Genomic DNA, 15888 nt, shown 5'->3' on the forward strand with positions numbered 1-15888 from the left:
GCGACGTGGCGCCCACTGCTGGCCGGCACTGGAACCACGCCCAACCTGGGTCAGGAAGCCTCTGCCCCGACCTCAGAGCTGGTGGCCTTCACGTGGGGCTGAGCTCCCACGACTGTCTGGGGAGAGCCAAGAAAATCAGCGTTGCTGACAGCCGGCTGCGGGGTTGCTCTGTGGACGAGACCCCCAGAGCCGCCAGGGGGATGGGAGTGGGGTCATGGAGACAGAAGGAAGGGGTGAGGGCCATGCCCCCGGAGGCTCCCCTCACCCAGGGCTCCTAAAGCTCAGTGTCCTGGGTGGGGCCTTTCTCCAGAGGCCCGTGGGGCTGTGCTCTGGGCTAGGGTCACGGGCACAGGCCAGGTACGTGTGCCCCCAAACAGGAGCTCAGCTCAGGGGCCCAAGAAAGGAGCCGGAACCTTCCGGAGACCGGGGGTCCGCAGGGCGAGGGCCTGGAGGCCGTCCTGTGTGATCCCAGGGTCAGGGGATGGGGCAGGTGAAGGACCAGGTGGGAGCCTCCGCCAGACGCCCCCTCCGTCCTTCCTGGGCTCTCCGCCCTGGCCGTCGGGTGCCCGTCACCCACCACGGGGCCACTGCAGGTCTGGGAGCCACGTGCCACTTGGGGCTTTGCTGCTCAGGGCCCGGCTGGTGCCTCGCATGGCTTGCTTGGGGGTGGCCAGGGGTCTTCTCAGATCTCAGGCCCCAACAGTATTTTCTCTCTTTTTCCTTCCTTTTCCTCTCCAACCCCAATCCGCCCCCCCCACTAAGCCCTTTCTCAGTCTGGCAGCAACTCTTTTCCCCTCTCATCTCTCAAGGTGCCGACGGAGCCAAGCCCCCTCCCCTAAAAGTACAGGTTACGTGCCCGCCGCTTCTGCTCCCAGCCTGCCACGCCACCGTGGGAGCCACGAAGCCCCACGGTCCCCGACCCACTCTGTCCTTTCCTTGCAGGCTCCACTCAGGACCATGAGAGCAGGCCCCTCCAGGGCCCCTCGAGGGGCGAGGATGTCCGCCCAGCCCGCTTTCCGCGGCCCGCCTCAGACCACAGCATCCTCCTAGCACCCAGGACGGAGGGGCCATGCCTGGGGAGCAGCCCCTCGGAGCGCCACCCCCAACCATGACCGGAGACCTGCAGCCCTGCCCAGCGGCCAGTGGCACGGGGGGGGGCCCCCTGCAACCTCCCAGTGAGGTCAGTGCCCCAGCCAACAGGACCGCCAAGACCACGGGCAGCGGGGCCCAAGCCATGGACAGCCCTGAGGCCCAGGTGCGGCAGGCTGGGAAGGCGGGGCCCAAGGCCCCACTCCCCAGAGCCCAGTCCCTGAGCAGCGCCCCTGGGAAGGGAAGCAGCCCCCAGGCCCCAGCAGGGAGGAACCTGGTGCAGGCTCGCACACGGCGGGCGAGCAGGCTGGACAGCGGCCCCCAGCAGCTCTACGGTCTGAGCGTCGCCAGCTCCAGGCCCAAACCCGCCCTGGACGAGAAGACCCCTGAGGGCCCACAGCAAGAGGCCCCCCGGCCCCCAGAGGCCGAGGCCCCCCGGGGCCAAGGAACCAGAGCCCGTCTCAGGCCCGGCCCCCGCAGGGCTGAGGCCTCGCCTGGCCCGGAAGAGCTCAGCTTCCAAAAGTGCTTCCAGGAGACCCCCTCCAGCTTTACCTCCACCAACTATACCTCACCGAGCGCCACCCCTGGGCCCCCGCCCCTCAGGGCCCCCCAGAGCAGCGGCGCCAGCCCCTGCCGGCCGGCCTCCTACGTGGAATTCCAGGCCAGCAGGGCCGACGCCTGGCCTCCCACGGCTGAGAACAGCTTCCCAGGTGCTAGTTTCGGGGTGCCGCCCGCTGAGCCGGAGCCCTTTCCCGAAGGCGGCAGCCCCGGGGTGGTTGCCTTCCAGTACCCCTTCCCAGAGCTGCACGGAGCCGGCCCGAAAGCCTTCCCCGAGGACGCGGCCGGGCCCGAGTTCGCCGAGAGGACGCTGGTGTTCGCCTTCCACCAGCCTCGGGGAACGTGGCCCGAGGAGCCGGTGGGCACGGGCCCAGCCTACCCCCTGCCCGCCCGCTCGGGCCCCCCAGCCCCGCCCTGCTACCCCGGCCGGCCAGGCGGCCTCAACGCCCCCAGCGACCTTGGTGGTGCGCTCCCTCCCCCTGGCGCTGCTCGCCCGGCCCCCAGCCCCTTCTCGGAGAGCACGGCCACCTTCCGGGACAGTTTGCACGAGAGCATGACCAAAGTGCTCCCTGAGAGACCGCCTTCGGCCCACGATGGGCTGGGGAGCCCCAGGGGGCCCCCAAACTCGCTGGCCCAGAGGCAGTTTCCCGGGCAGGCGTATGGAAGCCCCGGAGCCGGCGGGGTGGGCGCCAGCCCAGGGCCTCGGGACACGGAGCTGACTGCCTCCGGGCCCCCCGCCGCCAGACTGCCCCCGCTCTGGGACCCCGCCCCAGCCCCTTACCCCACGCCTCCCCTGGGCCCCCTGGCCACTACCAGGAGCGCGTTCTTCGAAGCCCAGCCTGGCCCAGGCCAGCAGCTCAGCCTCCCCCAGAGCCCCCCGCTGCCCTGGCCCCAGGTGCTCCCGGCCGCCGGCCCCGGCCCCCACCAGATGGAGATGCTGAACCAGCTGCCTTTCCCCCCGGAAGGCCCCGAGTGGCAGGGGGGCAGCCAGGGAGCCCTGGCTGCTGCCGCAGGGAAGACGCCCGGGCCGGGCGAGAAACTGGCGGTCCTGAGAAACAGCCCGGGCCAGCACAGCAGTGGCTCCCCTGGGCTGTTCGCCTACAACGGGCTGAAGGACCCTGGAGCCCAGCTGCCCTTCTTCGGGGCGGCCCAGCCCCAGGCCTCCCCCCGGGGCCCCCCCGGCCCGCCCCCGCCCAGGGTGGTGGGAGCCTCCCCCAGCGAGTCCCCCCTGCCCTCGCCGGCCACCCACACGGCCAGCAGCACCTGTTCGTCGCTGTCCCCTCTGTCCAGCAGCCCAGCCAACCCCAGCTCGGATGAGGGCCAGCTCCCCGCGCCGCTCGGGCCGTCCGCCTTCTTCCACCCACCCACGCACCCCCAGGACACCGGCAGCCCCTTCCCGTCCCCCGAGCCCTCGCACGCCCTCCCCATCCACTACCAGCCGGAGCCAGTCAAGGCCTTCCCTTTCCCCACAGAGGGGCTGGAGGAGCCCCCGTTCCCTAGCTCGGGGCTCGAGGCGGGCAGCGTGGGCCTGGAGGGCTTCCCCCAGGAGCCGCCCCCCTACTCTGCCCACCACTTCCCCCTCAGCAGCGCCAGCCTGGACCAGCTGGACGTGCTGCTCACCTGTCGGCAGTGTGACCGGAACTACAGCAGCCTAGCCGCCTTCCTGGGGCACCGGCAGTTCTGCAGCCTGCTGCCGGCCAGGGCCAAGGATGGCCACCAGCAGCCCCCCGGGTTCCCCACACCCCCCGTCACCCCCTCTGCACTGGCTGCCCCCAGAGCACCGGCCAGCGGGACCCCGAGCCCACTCAGCCACACCAGGACAGCGCCCTTCCTGCTGGGTGGGGACGTCCGGCCCGATGGCAGAGATGACCCCCTGAGGATGAGCTTCCTGCCCAGCCCGGCCGCCGCCCCCTTCCCACTGCCTGCGGGGGACCTGGACCTGGACGACGCCGCCAAGCTGGACAGCCTCATCACGGAGGCGCTCAACGGCCTGGAGTACCAGTCAGACAACCCTGAGATCGACAGCAGCTTCATCGACGTCTTCACTGACGAGGAACCTTCCGGCCCCCGGGGCCCCGCCACCGGGCAGCCCCCCAAGACCAGGCTGGGGGCAACGCCAGAGAACAAAGCCCAGCTCCCGCTCCCGGTGGTGGCTGCCCCGCTGGAGCCCCAGCCGACCCGGCCTGGCGACACGGGCTCCCCGGCCGGCCCCAGGCCCAAAACCCGCTCCCTGGGCCCAGTGCCCTCAGAGGCAGACGGGGCCGGCCTGGCCGGCCAGCAGAGAAGAGGAAAGCGGTTTAAGTGGTTCCGGAAAGAGCTGGACACGGTCAGCACCGCCAAGAGGCCGGGCAGGGGCTCCAGGGCCAGCCGCCTGAGGCCGAGGAGGAAGGGCCGGGCTGAGCCGGCCCTGTCCCGCCCGCGGGACCTCAGAACCCAGGCCCCCAAGAGCCACGCGGACCCGGGGGGACGGGCCCTCCTGGTGGAGACCCGGAGCTCCAGGCGCCTCCGACTGTCCCCCGGCCAGGATTGCAGGCGGAGGCGGCCGCGGGGCGGCACCTGGAGCAAGGAGCTCATCCACAAGATCGTGCAGCAGAAGAACCGGGCGGGCAAGCACGGCCCAGCCCCGGGCACCGTGGACGGCGGGCCCCCCGACTGCGACGGCGCCTCTGAGTCTGAGGAGGAGGTTGGCCCGCGGCTGCGAGGCTCACGCCCCAGAGGCCGGCCCCGCCCCAGCGGCCGGCAGTGGCGCCGGGGCGAGAAGAGGAAGGAAGTGGACGTGGCCCCGGGTCCCAGAGAGGACGGGCAGCAGCAGAAGCCCAGGAAGGCCGTGAGGCAGGAGGCCATGAGGCCTGGGGGCTCCCCGGGCCCAGAGGAGCCGGGCAGGCCGTGGCCGGGTCCCGTCAAGAGTCCCGAGGTCCAGGGCCCGTCGCACGGCTCAGAGGCTGGAGTGGGCCCTGAGGAGAGAGGCCCCCAGCGCCTCCTGCAGGGTCTCACGGCCACCGAGACCCCAGAGGAGAGCCACCCCTCTCTGGACTTGCCCCGAGACACCGCGAGCCCTGAAATCGCTGAAGACCTTCCCCCTGAGGCCACAGAACTTCACAGAGAGGCTCTGAGCTCCTCTCCAGCCACCCGTGGGGGAGGAGACCCCTGCCCCCCAACCCCAGAGCGACCACAGCTCCGCAAGGAGGACGCAGTGCCGCCCCGCGCGAGCTCGCCCGCGCTGGGTGCCCCCCGGTGCTCGGAGCCCCCTGCCTCCCCGCCAGGAGAGTCACTGGTGCCCGTCGCTAACGCGGCCGACACGGCCCACCCCGAGCCCAGGACCCTCGTTTTGAAGACCCCTGGTCTTGGAGGTTCCGTGGGGCTTCCAGCCGCCAAAAAGGGGCCTCAGCCCTACAGCAGCCCTCCCAGCGGATTGTTCCTCAGACCCAAAGACCTGGCTGGCTGTTTCCACAAAGACCTGGGCTCTCAGTCCTCAGCCCCAGACAGCCCACCGGCCATCAGGGCAGGCCTCTGCCAGGGTGGCGAGGACGCCAGTTCCCAAGACCCCAGGCCGCCCAGGAGCCCACCCTACACAGTCGTCACGGGCCCAGGCAAAGCTGAACCGCCGCCGGCCTTGGAGCGCGCGGCCCTTTTCTCGGGGCTGCCCGGGCACGGCTTCGAGCCGCCAGCCTACGGCAGCCTCTCTAGGAACGGGGACACCCAGGTGCCACGTGCGTGTGCTGCCCCTCCCCCGAGGAAACCTCAGCTAGACCCGCCGTACCCCTCGTTTCTGCCCAAGATGGGCTGGTCCCTGCTGGAGGAAGTGTCCCCTGTGCCGCCTGGCCATCTGCGCCCTTCTCCCAGCCTCTCAGGGGAAAAGGCATTCAGTCAGAGGTGTCCCAGTGAAGGGACTGTGGCCACCAGCCTCCCCACTTTGCCCGGCAAGGTTATCAAATGTAGCACCACTTGTAGCGGTGACCTGTCAGAGGAGGAGCTCGAGATCAAAAGGCTGGTCACCGAACTGGAGAGTCAGCTGCAAAGCAAAGGCGCACAGGACGGCCCGGGAGAGCCGTGCGGAGCCAGCGTCACCAGTCCTGGGGAACTGAGTCCACTCCTGGAGGGGGCAGAAACAGCTGTGGCCACCACGGGGGGCACTCCAGGGGGCCCCCAGGAGGAGTGGCCCTCGTTCCACCCTGGAGAAGCAGCCCTGGCCCCCAGCGCCCACAAGGACGTGGTTCCTGGGGGTCCTTTCAGGCCCACTGGGGCCAGCCTCAGTTTCCGGCCAGTGCAGAAAGCCGGGGTCTCCAAGACGGGGCTCCCCGGGGCCCACCCGGAAGTCTGTTTACCAGAGCCCCCGTGGGACATGGGGAGTTTAGCGAAGTGCAGCCCAAGCCCTGAGCCTTCACTTCCCAGGGGTAACAGGGCCTCCAGAACACAGCACAGCCAAGACCTCCCCCTGCTCTTTCTCTGCCCACGGAGAGGGGGGCGTTCCCCGGGCTCCCACAGGGCACCTGGGCCCTGCCGAGACCCCTCAGAGCTGGAAGCGTTCGGCGGCCCTGTTGCTCCTCTTGCACCTGGTTTGGCATTTCGGGGGGCCGAGCTTCTGCCCCTGGGTGCCACCCCACATTCTGGGGCCAGTCACAACAGTGCCCCCAAGGGACACTCTGTGAGCAGCACAGGTGGGCCAGGAGGAGCAAGGCTCCTGTCCCCTGTAGCAGGGGGCCCTGGCCCTGAGGGTAATGAGGGGTTTGTACCAGCGGGGGCCTCCCCAAGTCGTGCCTCTGTGCCCGACCCCAGCCCTGGCAGGAGGCCCCAGGATCCAGCCTCGAGCCCCCTTCATCAACTCCAGCTCCTGGTGGCCAGAGCGGCCGAGAGAGAAGATGACACCCGGGGCTCACAGGGGCCCCCGCCTGATGACACCCGGAGCCCTCAGCACAGCGACCCCTCAGATCCGGGAGAGGAGAGTGTGGAAGGTGGGAAGATGGCCTGCAGCCCCGCCCAAGGCTTCCCGGGGGGCGTCCCTGCTGTGGCCGGACGCCAGCTGGGGCCAGAGGGAGGTGGACATCCAGGCTCACACGGCCAGGCCGAGAAGCCCGAGGGCCAAGCTGGAGCCAGCCAACCGCAGCCAGATGACCGGGGGAGGCCGGGGCGGCCGGCCCAGCCAGCCGGGCAGCTCCAGCGAAGCGGGGCGGCCGTGGGCCTTCGGGATGGGGCACGGGCCACCCCAGGCCCCGCCTACTCTGAGGCGGAGTCTTCAGTCCCAGCCTTGGCAGCAGCCAACACAGGAGATGGGCCCGAGGACCAGACTCCAGAGGCAGTAGCTGGCCCAGGCCTTCAGAAGCATCTGCTGTTCACTGGCGGGAGCCCAGTGCCCCCAACCAGGGACCCGGCCAGCCACACCCCCTCACCCACCTCTGCAGCCACCCCTGATCCCTGCGGCCCCATGGAAGGCCCAGCTCGCCACCCTCTCCGGGGGGACTGTGGCCCCCGGGAAGACCCTCCTGAGGAGCCCAGCTTCGTCGGTGCCTTCACTCCCGCCCGTGGAGGGGACTGCCCTGGAGGTCGTGTGGCAAGGACCCTAGAGGGTTCCAGAAAGGAGAGACCCAGGGAAGCTCCTGCCTGTGCCACCCCTCCCCCCCCAGCGAGGGCCACCTCCCCGAGAGTGACCATCACGGCCGCTGCCCTGTCCGGCATCCCTACCACTGGTGGCCTGGGGGCAGTCAGAGGCCCCAGGGCCGAGTGGCCAGACCCCAGGGGAGCCCTGTCCAGCACCCACCCCGATGGGGTGCCCAAGGGCCCCTCCTCAGAACCCCCAGGCAACAGGGAAAGCCACGGTGTCACCGCTGTGCCCACTGACCCTTCCACACAGGGGGCCGTGGGGCCAGATCCCCACGCCTGCCAGGAAGGTGAGGCAGAGGCCAGCCTCCAGGAACAGGAGGGCCTAGAGATGCCCGGGGCTGGGCGCCCTGCCGTTACAGACGCCTCCGAAGCCGGCAGCAGGGCTCTGAGGGCCACCTGCCCTTCCACAGAGCCCCACCCAGGCAGAACCACGACTCCGAGCGGCACAGCCAGCGACTCCAGGCCACGCTCCCCCCAAAGCCTCGGGGACACCCTCCACCAGAGACCCCAGGGGGATCCCCTCAGTCCCCAGGACCCCAGACAGAAGCCTCGTGGCTTTAAAAAGAAGCCAGTGTTCACTGAGAACGGCCACTGGAGGGGCGGAGCCCCCAGCGGGCAGCCCGTGACCTGTGAGGTCTGCTCGGCCTCCTTCCGCTCTGGGCCGGGCCTGAGCCGCCACAGAGCCAGGAAGCATGGGCTGCACAGGGCTACTGCCTCCCAGCCGAGCCCAGCGGCCCCACCTGCTCCCCGGACGTGCCACCCACCGGGAAGGAAGAGCCGCGGGGCGCCGGGGAAGGAGCGACCGAGGCGCCTGGCGGGAGACCCCCACCAGGCCGGGAGGCTAAGCCCTGCTCGCGGCTCTGTGGCCCCTGAGGGTGCCCTGGGTCCCGGGATGTCCAGGGGACTTAGGCGGGGGCTCAGCCTTCCGGGAGCACCGGGCTGTCCCCCTCGCTGGGAACCACATCCCCCAGACACGGTCAAGCAAGGGGTGGACGTGAGGCCTGCAGAGCCCAGGAGACAGGACCAGCTGGAGAGGGATGAGTCCCGTTCCAAACAGACAAAGAGAGGCGGGGGCCAGAGGCGGGGCAGGCCGCCCGCAGACTTCCCCAGCGAGTCAGAGGGGAAAGCCAGCAAGAGGGCGAGAAAGCCAAGAGCGAGAAGGTTCCGGGAGGAGAGCGGTCTCCAGGGCCCCGCAGATGTGATTTCAGGGAGAAGAGGCTGGAACCCATCGGCTGCCATTGCCAGCCGCCCAGCTCTCCCGAGCCGCCGCCTCTCACCAGAGGCAGAGCAGGAGACCGAGGCCCCGCAGCCGCCCCTCGTCGCCACGGACCTGGAGGAGACGCCTGCACGGAAACCTCCCGGGGATCGGGTGGCCTGTCCAGGGATGGTGGAGGGGGCACCTCCTGGGCCAGAAGGGCCAGCGGGGCGGAAAGCAGCCTCGGCAAGGGGGTGCGGGGGACCCCGAGAGACCAGGATGTCTGGCATCTGCAGAGAGCCGTCGAGGGCAGCTGGGGATAAACCTGCAGGGGACAGCAGAGTGGCCGAGAGCAGAGCAGGGCAAGGTGTCCGGGAGGGGCACGAGGCCCCCTGGGACCCCCAGGGCCCTCCCGAGACTCGTGGTGCTGAAGCAGGCGGCACCGTCAGCAGTTGCCTGCGGGACCCCCTGCACAGTCCAGGAGAGGGGGTCCGGGGGCAGGAGAGCACCGCCCCTGAAGCCCCCAGCCCGAATCTCGGAGACCCCCTGAGCTTGTTTGATGATGAGGCCTCCTTTTCCCAGCTCTTCCCCCTGGGGGACCGCTTGGTTCGGAAGAAGAACCCCCGTGTCTATGGGAAGCGCTGTAAAAAGTCGAAGCCACCTCCCCAGCCCGCGCCCAGCAGCCGGGCAGGGGGCAGTGCCACTCTGTCCTCCTTCCGCCTGCCCACAGACCTCAGTGACTCTGGCTCGCTCTGCCTGTCCCACGAGGACCCGTGGGGTGACGAGGCTGCGGGTCTGCCGGAGTCCTTCCTCCTGGAGGGCTTCCTCAGCAGCAAGGTGCCTGGCATTGACCCCTGGGCCATGGGCCCCAGCCTGTGGGCCCTGGAGCCCCACGCGGAGGCGGACCCCTGCTGCGCCGAGGACCACCCGTCAGAAAGCATCCCTGAGCTGCACATGGTCCCGGCAGCTTGGCGAGGCCTGGAGCTGCAGGCCCCCGCCGACGGGGCCACCTCTTCTCCGGGAAGCGCGAGCCCCGAGCCCCCCAACCTAGAGCGAGAGCACCACGAGTGTGGCGTCCCCGGGAGCGCCGCGGATCTGCAGGTGCAGGACCTGTGCTTCCTAGGACCCTGCGAAGACCCCGCGGGTCTCCCCGGCACCAGCTTCTTGGACTTCAAGGCCACGGCCAGTTCCCAGGGCCCACTAAGCAGGACAGAGGGGGCGGCCGGGGCAAGAAGGGCCCCAGGCGGAGGCCGGCCCACCAAGGCCAGGAGGGCGTCCTACAAGTGCCGGGTGTGCTTTCAGCGCTTCCACGGCCTGGGAGAGCTGGACCTCCACAAGCTGGCCCACAGCCCCTCGCCGCCCCCCACCTGTTACATGTGCGTGGAGCGCAGGTTCGGCTCCCGCGAGCTGCTGAGGGAGCACCTACAGGAGAAGCACGTGCAGAGCAAGGCCGGGCTGTGGGCCTGCGGCATGTGCCGGCGGGAGGTCGCCGGCGTCTGGATGTACAACGAGCACCTGCGAGAGCACGCTGTGCGCTTCGCCCGCAAGGGGCAGGCGCGGAGGTCCCTGGGGAACCTGCCCGGATGTTGGGAGGGGGACGGCGTGGCCACGCGCTTCCTGAGCGGCATCGTGGGACAGGTCTCCAAACCCCACCGGGGCAAGCGCTCCATCGGCGGCAAGGCAGGCGGGGGCCCCGCGGAGGCGGCAGGGGCGGATGTGGGAGCTGGGAAGGAATTCCCGGGGGAGAGACGAAGACCCAAGGCCCGCGCCAACGGCTCAGACCCGGACAGCGTCTCGGCCCAGGGCAGCCCGTCAGCCTGCGTGCACCCCGCCCCGCCCGGCGGCTTGTCCCCCGACGGCCGTTCGCACAGCGAGTCCCCGCCCCCAGCCGTCCCGGTGCACCAGGACTGCAAGGACCCCGCCCGCGACTGCCACCACTGCGGGAAGCGGTTCCCCAAGCCGTTCAAGCTGCAGCGCCACCTGGCGGTGCACAGCCCGCAGCGCGTCTACCTGTGCCCCCAGTGCCCGCGGGTGTACCCCGAGCACCAGGAGCTGCGCGTGCACCTGGGCGGCGAGCACGGACTGAGCGGGGAGCTGGAGCTGCAGCACACCCCGCTGTACGCCTGCGAGCTTTGCGCCAACGTCACGCACATCAGCAAGAGGTCCTTCGTCTGCAGCTCCTGCAACTACACCTTCGCCAAAAAGGAACAGTTCGACCGGCACATGGACAAACACCGGAGGAGGGGGCAGCAGCCCTTCACCTTCCGCGGCGTGCGGAGGCCCGGCGCCCCCGGGCACAAGGCCTTGGCCCGAGAGGGCTCGCTTCCCAGCAAACGGCGCAGGGTGGCCACGTCCAGCAGCCCCCCCGGGTCCGGCGTGGACGGGCCTCTGTCCCGGGACAGCGGCCCCACCCTGAGCGAGCGGTCCCTCCCAGCCCTGCCCCAGCCCTGCCCGGAGGCAGCTCCCAGCACCACAGCAGGGCAGCCCGGGACCCCAGAGAGGCCCACAGACCCCGTGGGCCACCCGGTCGGTGGCGGCGATCTGCCCTCTGCCCTCCAGGAGCTCCTGCCCCCGTCTCTGTCTCCTTTCCCGGCGGCCTCGGCTGATGGCACAGATGGCCACGAGCCGGACCAGGCCCTGGAGAGCTCCGAGGACGAGGCTTCCCCAGGCAGCCCTGGGTGCTTCCTCCAGCAGGCTCTCCCCTTGGGGGGCTCTCTGCCCCAGCCGGGGGCCAGAGGCCAAGACGCAGAGGAAAAGAGGGCAGCTGGCCCGCTCTCAGGGAAACACAGGACCCCAAGCGCCCCTGGCAAATGTGCCCCTGACCATCACCCAGAGGCCCCCTCTCTGCTCTGGAAGGAGAAGCAGGTGTCCACGTGTCACGTGGCGCCTGCCGGGGGTGCAGGAGGCCCCTCCCTCAGAGGCAGTGCCAACAAGCCCGGGGGCTGCCAGAGCTCGTCCAGGGACAGGTCAGCCTCGTCCACCGCCAGCAAAGCACCCAAGTTCCCAGTACAACTGAAGAAGGCGGTGCCCAGCCCAGTGCCCACAGAGCTCCCCCATGGCACTGAGGACAGGTCAAAGCCCACCACCCTCAAAGTCAAGCCGGGCCCCGGCTCCCAGGGCGCTGGAGGCCCCCGGCAGGGCACCAAGGCAGCAGGCGGCAGCCAGCCCCAGCCGGCCAGCGGGCAGCTCCAAAGTGAGACAGCCACCACCCCAGCCAAGCCCAACGGCCCGGGCCAGGGCCCTGCCCCAGACAAGGCCCCCCCTCGAGCCCCAGCCAAGGGCTACCCCAAGGGACCAAGGGAAGCCAGTGACCAGGGGCCGCGAGGGAGCCTGGGCCCCAGGGAGGACGGGGACAGCAGTGAGAAGAAGAGGAAGGGCCGGGCGCCGGGGCCAACCAGGAATGAAGCCGTGGGGAGCCTAGGGAGAGGCCCCGCGGTCCCTGACAAACCCCCCCGGGCCCCGCGAAAGCAGGCGACTCCCAGCCGCGTGCTCCCTGCCAAGCCCAAGGCCAGTAGCCAGAACGGGACACCGCCCCAGCCCTCAGAGCCGCGGAAGGGGGAGCCCGGCCCCACCCAAGGGAGCAGCAGGCGCGGCAAGGAGGCGCTGGGCAAGGCCCTCCCCCAGGCCAGACCCCTGCATAGGCCCCCCAGGAGGGGCGGGGCTGTCCTCGGTGCTGAACCCCCCAACTCCCGGGCCTGCCGGACAGCCGAGTCCCAGAGCCACCTCCTCAGCCAGCTTTTTGGGCAGAGACTAACCAGCTTCAAGATCCCGTTAAAAAAGGATGCTTCCGAGTAATTTATAGGAGCCAGCGCGTGCCGGGAGTGGGGCTGGGGACGGACTGGCAAACGGGGGACCTGGTCCATGCTGAGGAGCTCCAGCCCTCCGAGAGTTTACCGGGTGGCCACATCTTAACCCACCTGCCGTAGCGTGCAGATACTCAGACTTTGGTGTTAGACCTGCGACTCTGATGCCTTGAACAGGGCCTGGGGCGGACAGCAATCCCTTTCTAGCTGGAAGGTGAGGGCGAGGGGCGGGCCAGCTGCAGCCTCTTTGAGACCATGCAGCTGTTTTCTCAGTACCAGGACGTTAAAGAGAAAGCCACTCACACCCACCCCAGCCCCGTGTGCCCCGCAGCCAGGCCCGGTACGCCAGGGAAGCCCTCACTCTAAAGGTTTGCACAGGGCGCCCCACCTGTGTCGTCTAGCAGGAAGTAAGTTGAGGCAGCCGCCGGTCGTGTGGCGGCAGCCTCCGTCTTAGTGTCGTTGCTGCTGTTGCTGGAATTCCAAAGCGACCCTAGAAATCAGATGGGGGCAGAAGAGCCATCCGTGAGCTGCCCGGCGCCCCCCGCACCACCACCACCCCCGAGCACAACAGGCCTTCTCTGACCACAGGGTCGTGCCGGCCACTGTCCGTGCCACTGACGGAAGCGCCGGTCTCCAGTGCACCTTGACCCCTGGTCCTCCCTCCCCACCCGCGCTACCCCCAGCCCGGCCTCCGCAGTTGCCCTCTCTAGAGCCTTCCTTCTACGTGGACCTCTCTGCTGCAAGTATCAGCAATTTTACTCTGAAGATCCTGGTGCTATTTTCATGTTGTAATGTGAATACAGGCTTCCTTGATTTGTTTTACCTGGGGGGTGGGGTCGGGCCAGGAGGCGCAACGTGCCACCCGGGCGGCCCGAGGCACCAGTGGCCTGAGAAGCCCTTCGCTGGCTCCCGGCCGTCGGTGGGAGGCTCCAGCCCACGGGCAGCTCCCGCGCTGGCACGACCCAGGGGCTGGCTCGCGTGTCCTTTCTACAGAATCGTGTCTCCGCGGGGGCAGGAGGCAGGGAGAGGTTTCCTCCTGTTCTTAGGTGTCTCTGAGGTTTGCGGTTTGTTTTGTTCTGTTTCTTCATTTTAGCCTTGGGTGCAACGTGTCTGTCAAAAGTTTTAATTTTGATATTTCGAAGGAAACCAAATCAGGCCCGTACTGCCTTTGTAGAAGGTGCGCGTGCCACTCAGAGTGCCTCTGTAGTGCTGATGAATAAACCCGGGGGCTCTGAGGTTGTAACATCTTAGCGCATCCATGCTGTCAAATATATGTCCACTGTTTTCACGGGGCACCTCCTCTGTGGCCTCTGTCCTCCCGCCAGCCCCACCCTGCCTGCCTCCCCAAGCCGCCGCTTCGTCCGTCCTGTCCCAGGGCCACCTGGCCCTGCAGAGCTGCCCCAGCCATAGGGTGGTCCCACCAGCCCCCAGACTTGTTGACACGGTGCAGACGGTGCCTTAGTGCTGGGCGGGACCCTCTCAGGAAGCACTGGCACAGCTGGGTTAGGGGACCCAGAGGGCAGCAGAGGCAGCAGGAGGGATCACACTCCCACCGCAGGCTCAGACCCCTGGGGCCCACGTGTCCTGAAGACCCCCGTGTCCGGGACAAGCACCCGGATGGCAGGCAGGGCCCGTCCAGAGTCGGGCACCAGCCCTGATCCCATCCTGCCCCTGACAGCTGCCTGGACACGGGGGTCTCTCAGAGCAGGCCTCAAACAACACATGTCGGGCCGGGGGTGGGGGGGCCTCGCCAAGCCCTTCCACAGGGAGGGATCCTGCACGTGACCCGAGACTGCCGAGCCCACGCCCCCCCCACCCCCCACGCCCTACGCACTCCCCCTTGTCCTGCCAGGCCCCGGCCCTGCCATTCCCTCCGCCAGGGACGCCCTGCCCTGTCCTCTCTCTCGGTCTCAGCCGCTCCCACCAAGTCCCCCGCCCAGGTGGGCTGCCTCCATTTCCACCCCTACCGTGGGCCGGGAACTAGCCAGCGGCTTACCAAGTGGTGCAGGCTGGGAGTTGCGCTTTCCGTGGGTGGAGCTGGAGCTGCGTCGGGGAGAGGCTATCTGGGGACTTGGTGGTGGATGCCCGTGGGCCGGCTGGGTCCACGGCACTGAGTGCCCCCCGCCATCGGCTCACCACGCCTCGGGCGGCCTGGGGCCGGCGTCTGCATCCCCAGAAACATGACAGGGCGTCCAGGCCCTGCCCCAGACTGTGAATCCGGGGCTGGGGCGAGCCGGGCGCTCCGCGCCCTCGGGTGCTGAGGCTCACCACGTCGGGGACCCCCGCAGCTCTAGTCTTCTCAGGGCTGGACGTGAGCAAAACCCACCCTGCTGGACCCTGAGCCCACCCCGCAGCCGCAAGCCCCGTGGCGTGGACAGCGCCAACCTAGCCAGCAGGTGGCAGCATTCGCCGGCTCAGCGGGGAAGGGGCAGCTCGGCTGCCGGGCCTCAGTGGGCACCGGCCTCCAAGCCCCACATTCACACATCACAGGTACACTGGGCACCCCCATCCCCACCGACGGGCCCGGAGACACACACTTCACACGGGGGTGCAGTCCTCCACGGCTTCGCACACACACACCCACACACAACCACGTGAGTGACTGTGGGGCACATCCGTGAGACCCAACCCTCGAGGTGTCCGGGGTGGGCATCCCGAAGGGCCCCACGTGAGCCGAGGGAGGGGGCCGGACAGGGTGGGAGAGGGGCCAGGTGGGTATAGGCCTGTGCAGGGGCCACGGCTCCCTGATCCCCTGAGAAAGCGGAGCCCAGACCCCACTGCCCTCGCTGGCCTCGGGCAGAGACCCCTGGGCCTGGCTTCCCCACCTGGGAGGCCAGAGTGCCCCTCACCCTGAGACTGCAGGTCCCCCGGGGCTGCCCTGCACTGGGCAGGGGGCCGGGGAGACAGAGGGTCAGTAGCAAGGTCACATGAGCGCTGTATCATACAACTGCACCCTCCCAGGCCTCAAAGCCTGACCCCGACCACCCCTCGGCCCCCAGCCTGGAGACGGGGCAGGAGAGAAGATGGTGCCTGGGACCAGGTAAGGAGGGCCAGGTGGAGGGGACGGGCGGGGGGAGCGGGTGGGGGTCTGCCAGAACTCGGTGGACAGGGCAGCAGGAGGGAGACGGCTGGTGGTGGAGCGGGCAGGCCAGGCTCCATCCCCAGGCCCCATAAAGGGGGAGGCTTGCCCGCGTGGCTAGAGGGCACATTCGCCGGGACCCTGCTGGAGAATGTCATTAAAGTGGGCTTCCCTAGGCTCAGAGAATCCGGTCTCCCAGGGAGAGTGTGTAGACGGCCACACTCACACAGGTGGAAGAATCCGCATGTGCAGGGTCCCACAGAGAAGGCCTCAGAGGCGCAAAGGGCCTCCAGGGAAGGGCTGGATCCTCGTCACCGGGGTCCATCCTAGCACCTCCCGTGCGGGGACAGGAGTTGGAGGCCGTGGGTCCCGTCCACGTCACCTGCGATCGTGCCGCGGGTGGGCTCTAGGATTGAGCCTGAGGCTGTGTCTCCCCAGACCCCGTGTCTCTGCCTGCCTGGTGGGTGGGCAGTGGCCCGAGGTCCCAATGCTATGGCCGTGCCAAGCCTTCGGGGCATTGCTCCTTTCCGCCCGCCTGGGAGCTCAAGGCCACGGCCCCTTCCCAC

General features: G+C 69.2%; 1 protein-coding gene across 1 annotated transcript; it reads left to right on the plus strand.

The window, feature by feature from the left end:
• The first annotated feature begins 1069 nt into the window (after nt 1-1069).
• ZNF469 (zinc finger protein 469) lies at nt 1070-12417 on the plus strand. The gene has a single exon (XM_059999903.1). The coding sequence runs from the start codon at nt 1070-1072 to the stop codon at nt 12233-12235; it is 11166 nt and encodes a 3721-aa protein (XP_059855886.1). The 3' UTR covers nt 12236-12417.
• Nucleotides 12418-15888: the final 3471 nt, after the last annotated feature.

The sequence above is a fragment of the Delphinus delphis genome, chromosome 20 (assembly GCF_949987515.2).
Source record: "Delphinus delphis chromosome 20, mDelDel1.2, whole genome shotgun sequence".
Lineage (NCBI taxonomy): Eukaryota > Metazoa > Chordata > Mammalia > Artiodactyla > Delphinidae > Delphinus > Delphinus delphis.

What these genes read in the sequence shown, in the direction of transcription:
- ZNF469 (XM_059999903.1), top strand. Translation starts at nt 1,070, where the DNA reads ATGCCTGGGGAGCAGCCCCTCGGAGCGCCACCCCCAACCATGACCGGA.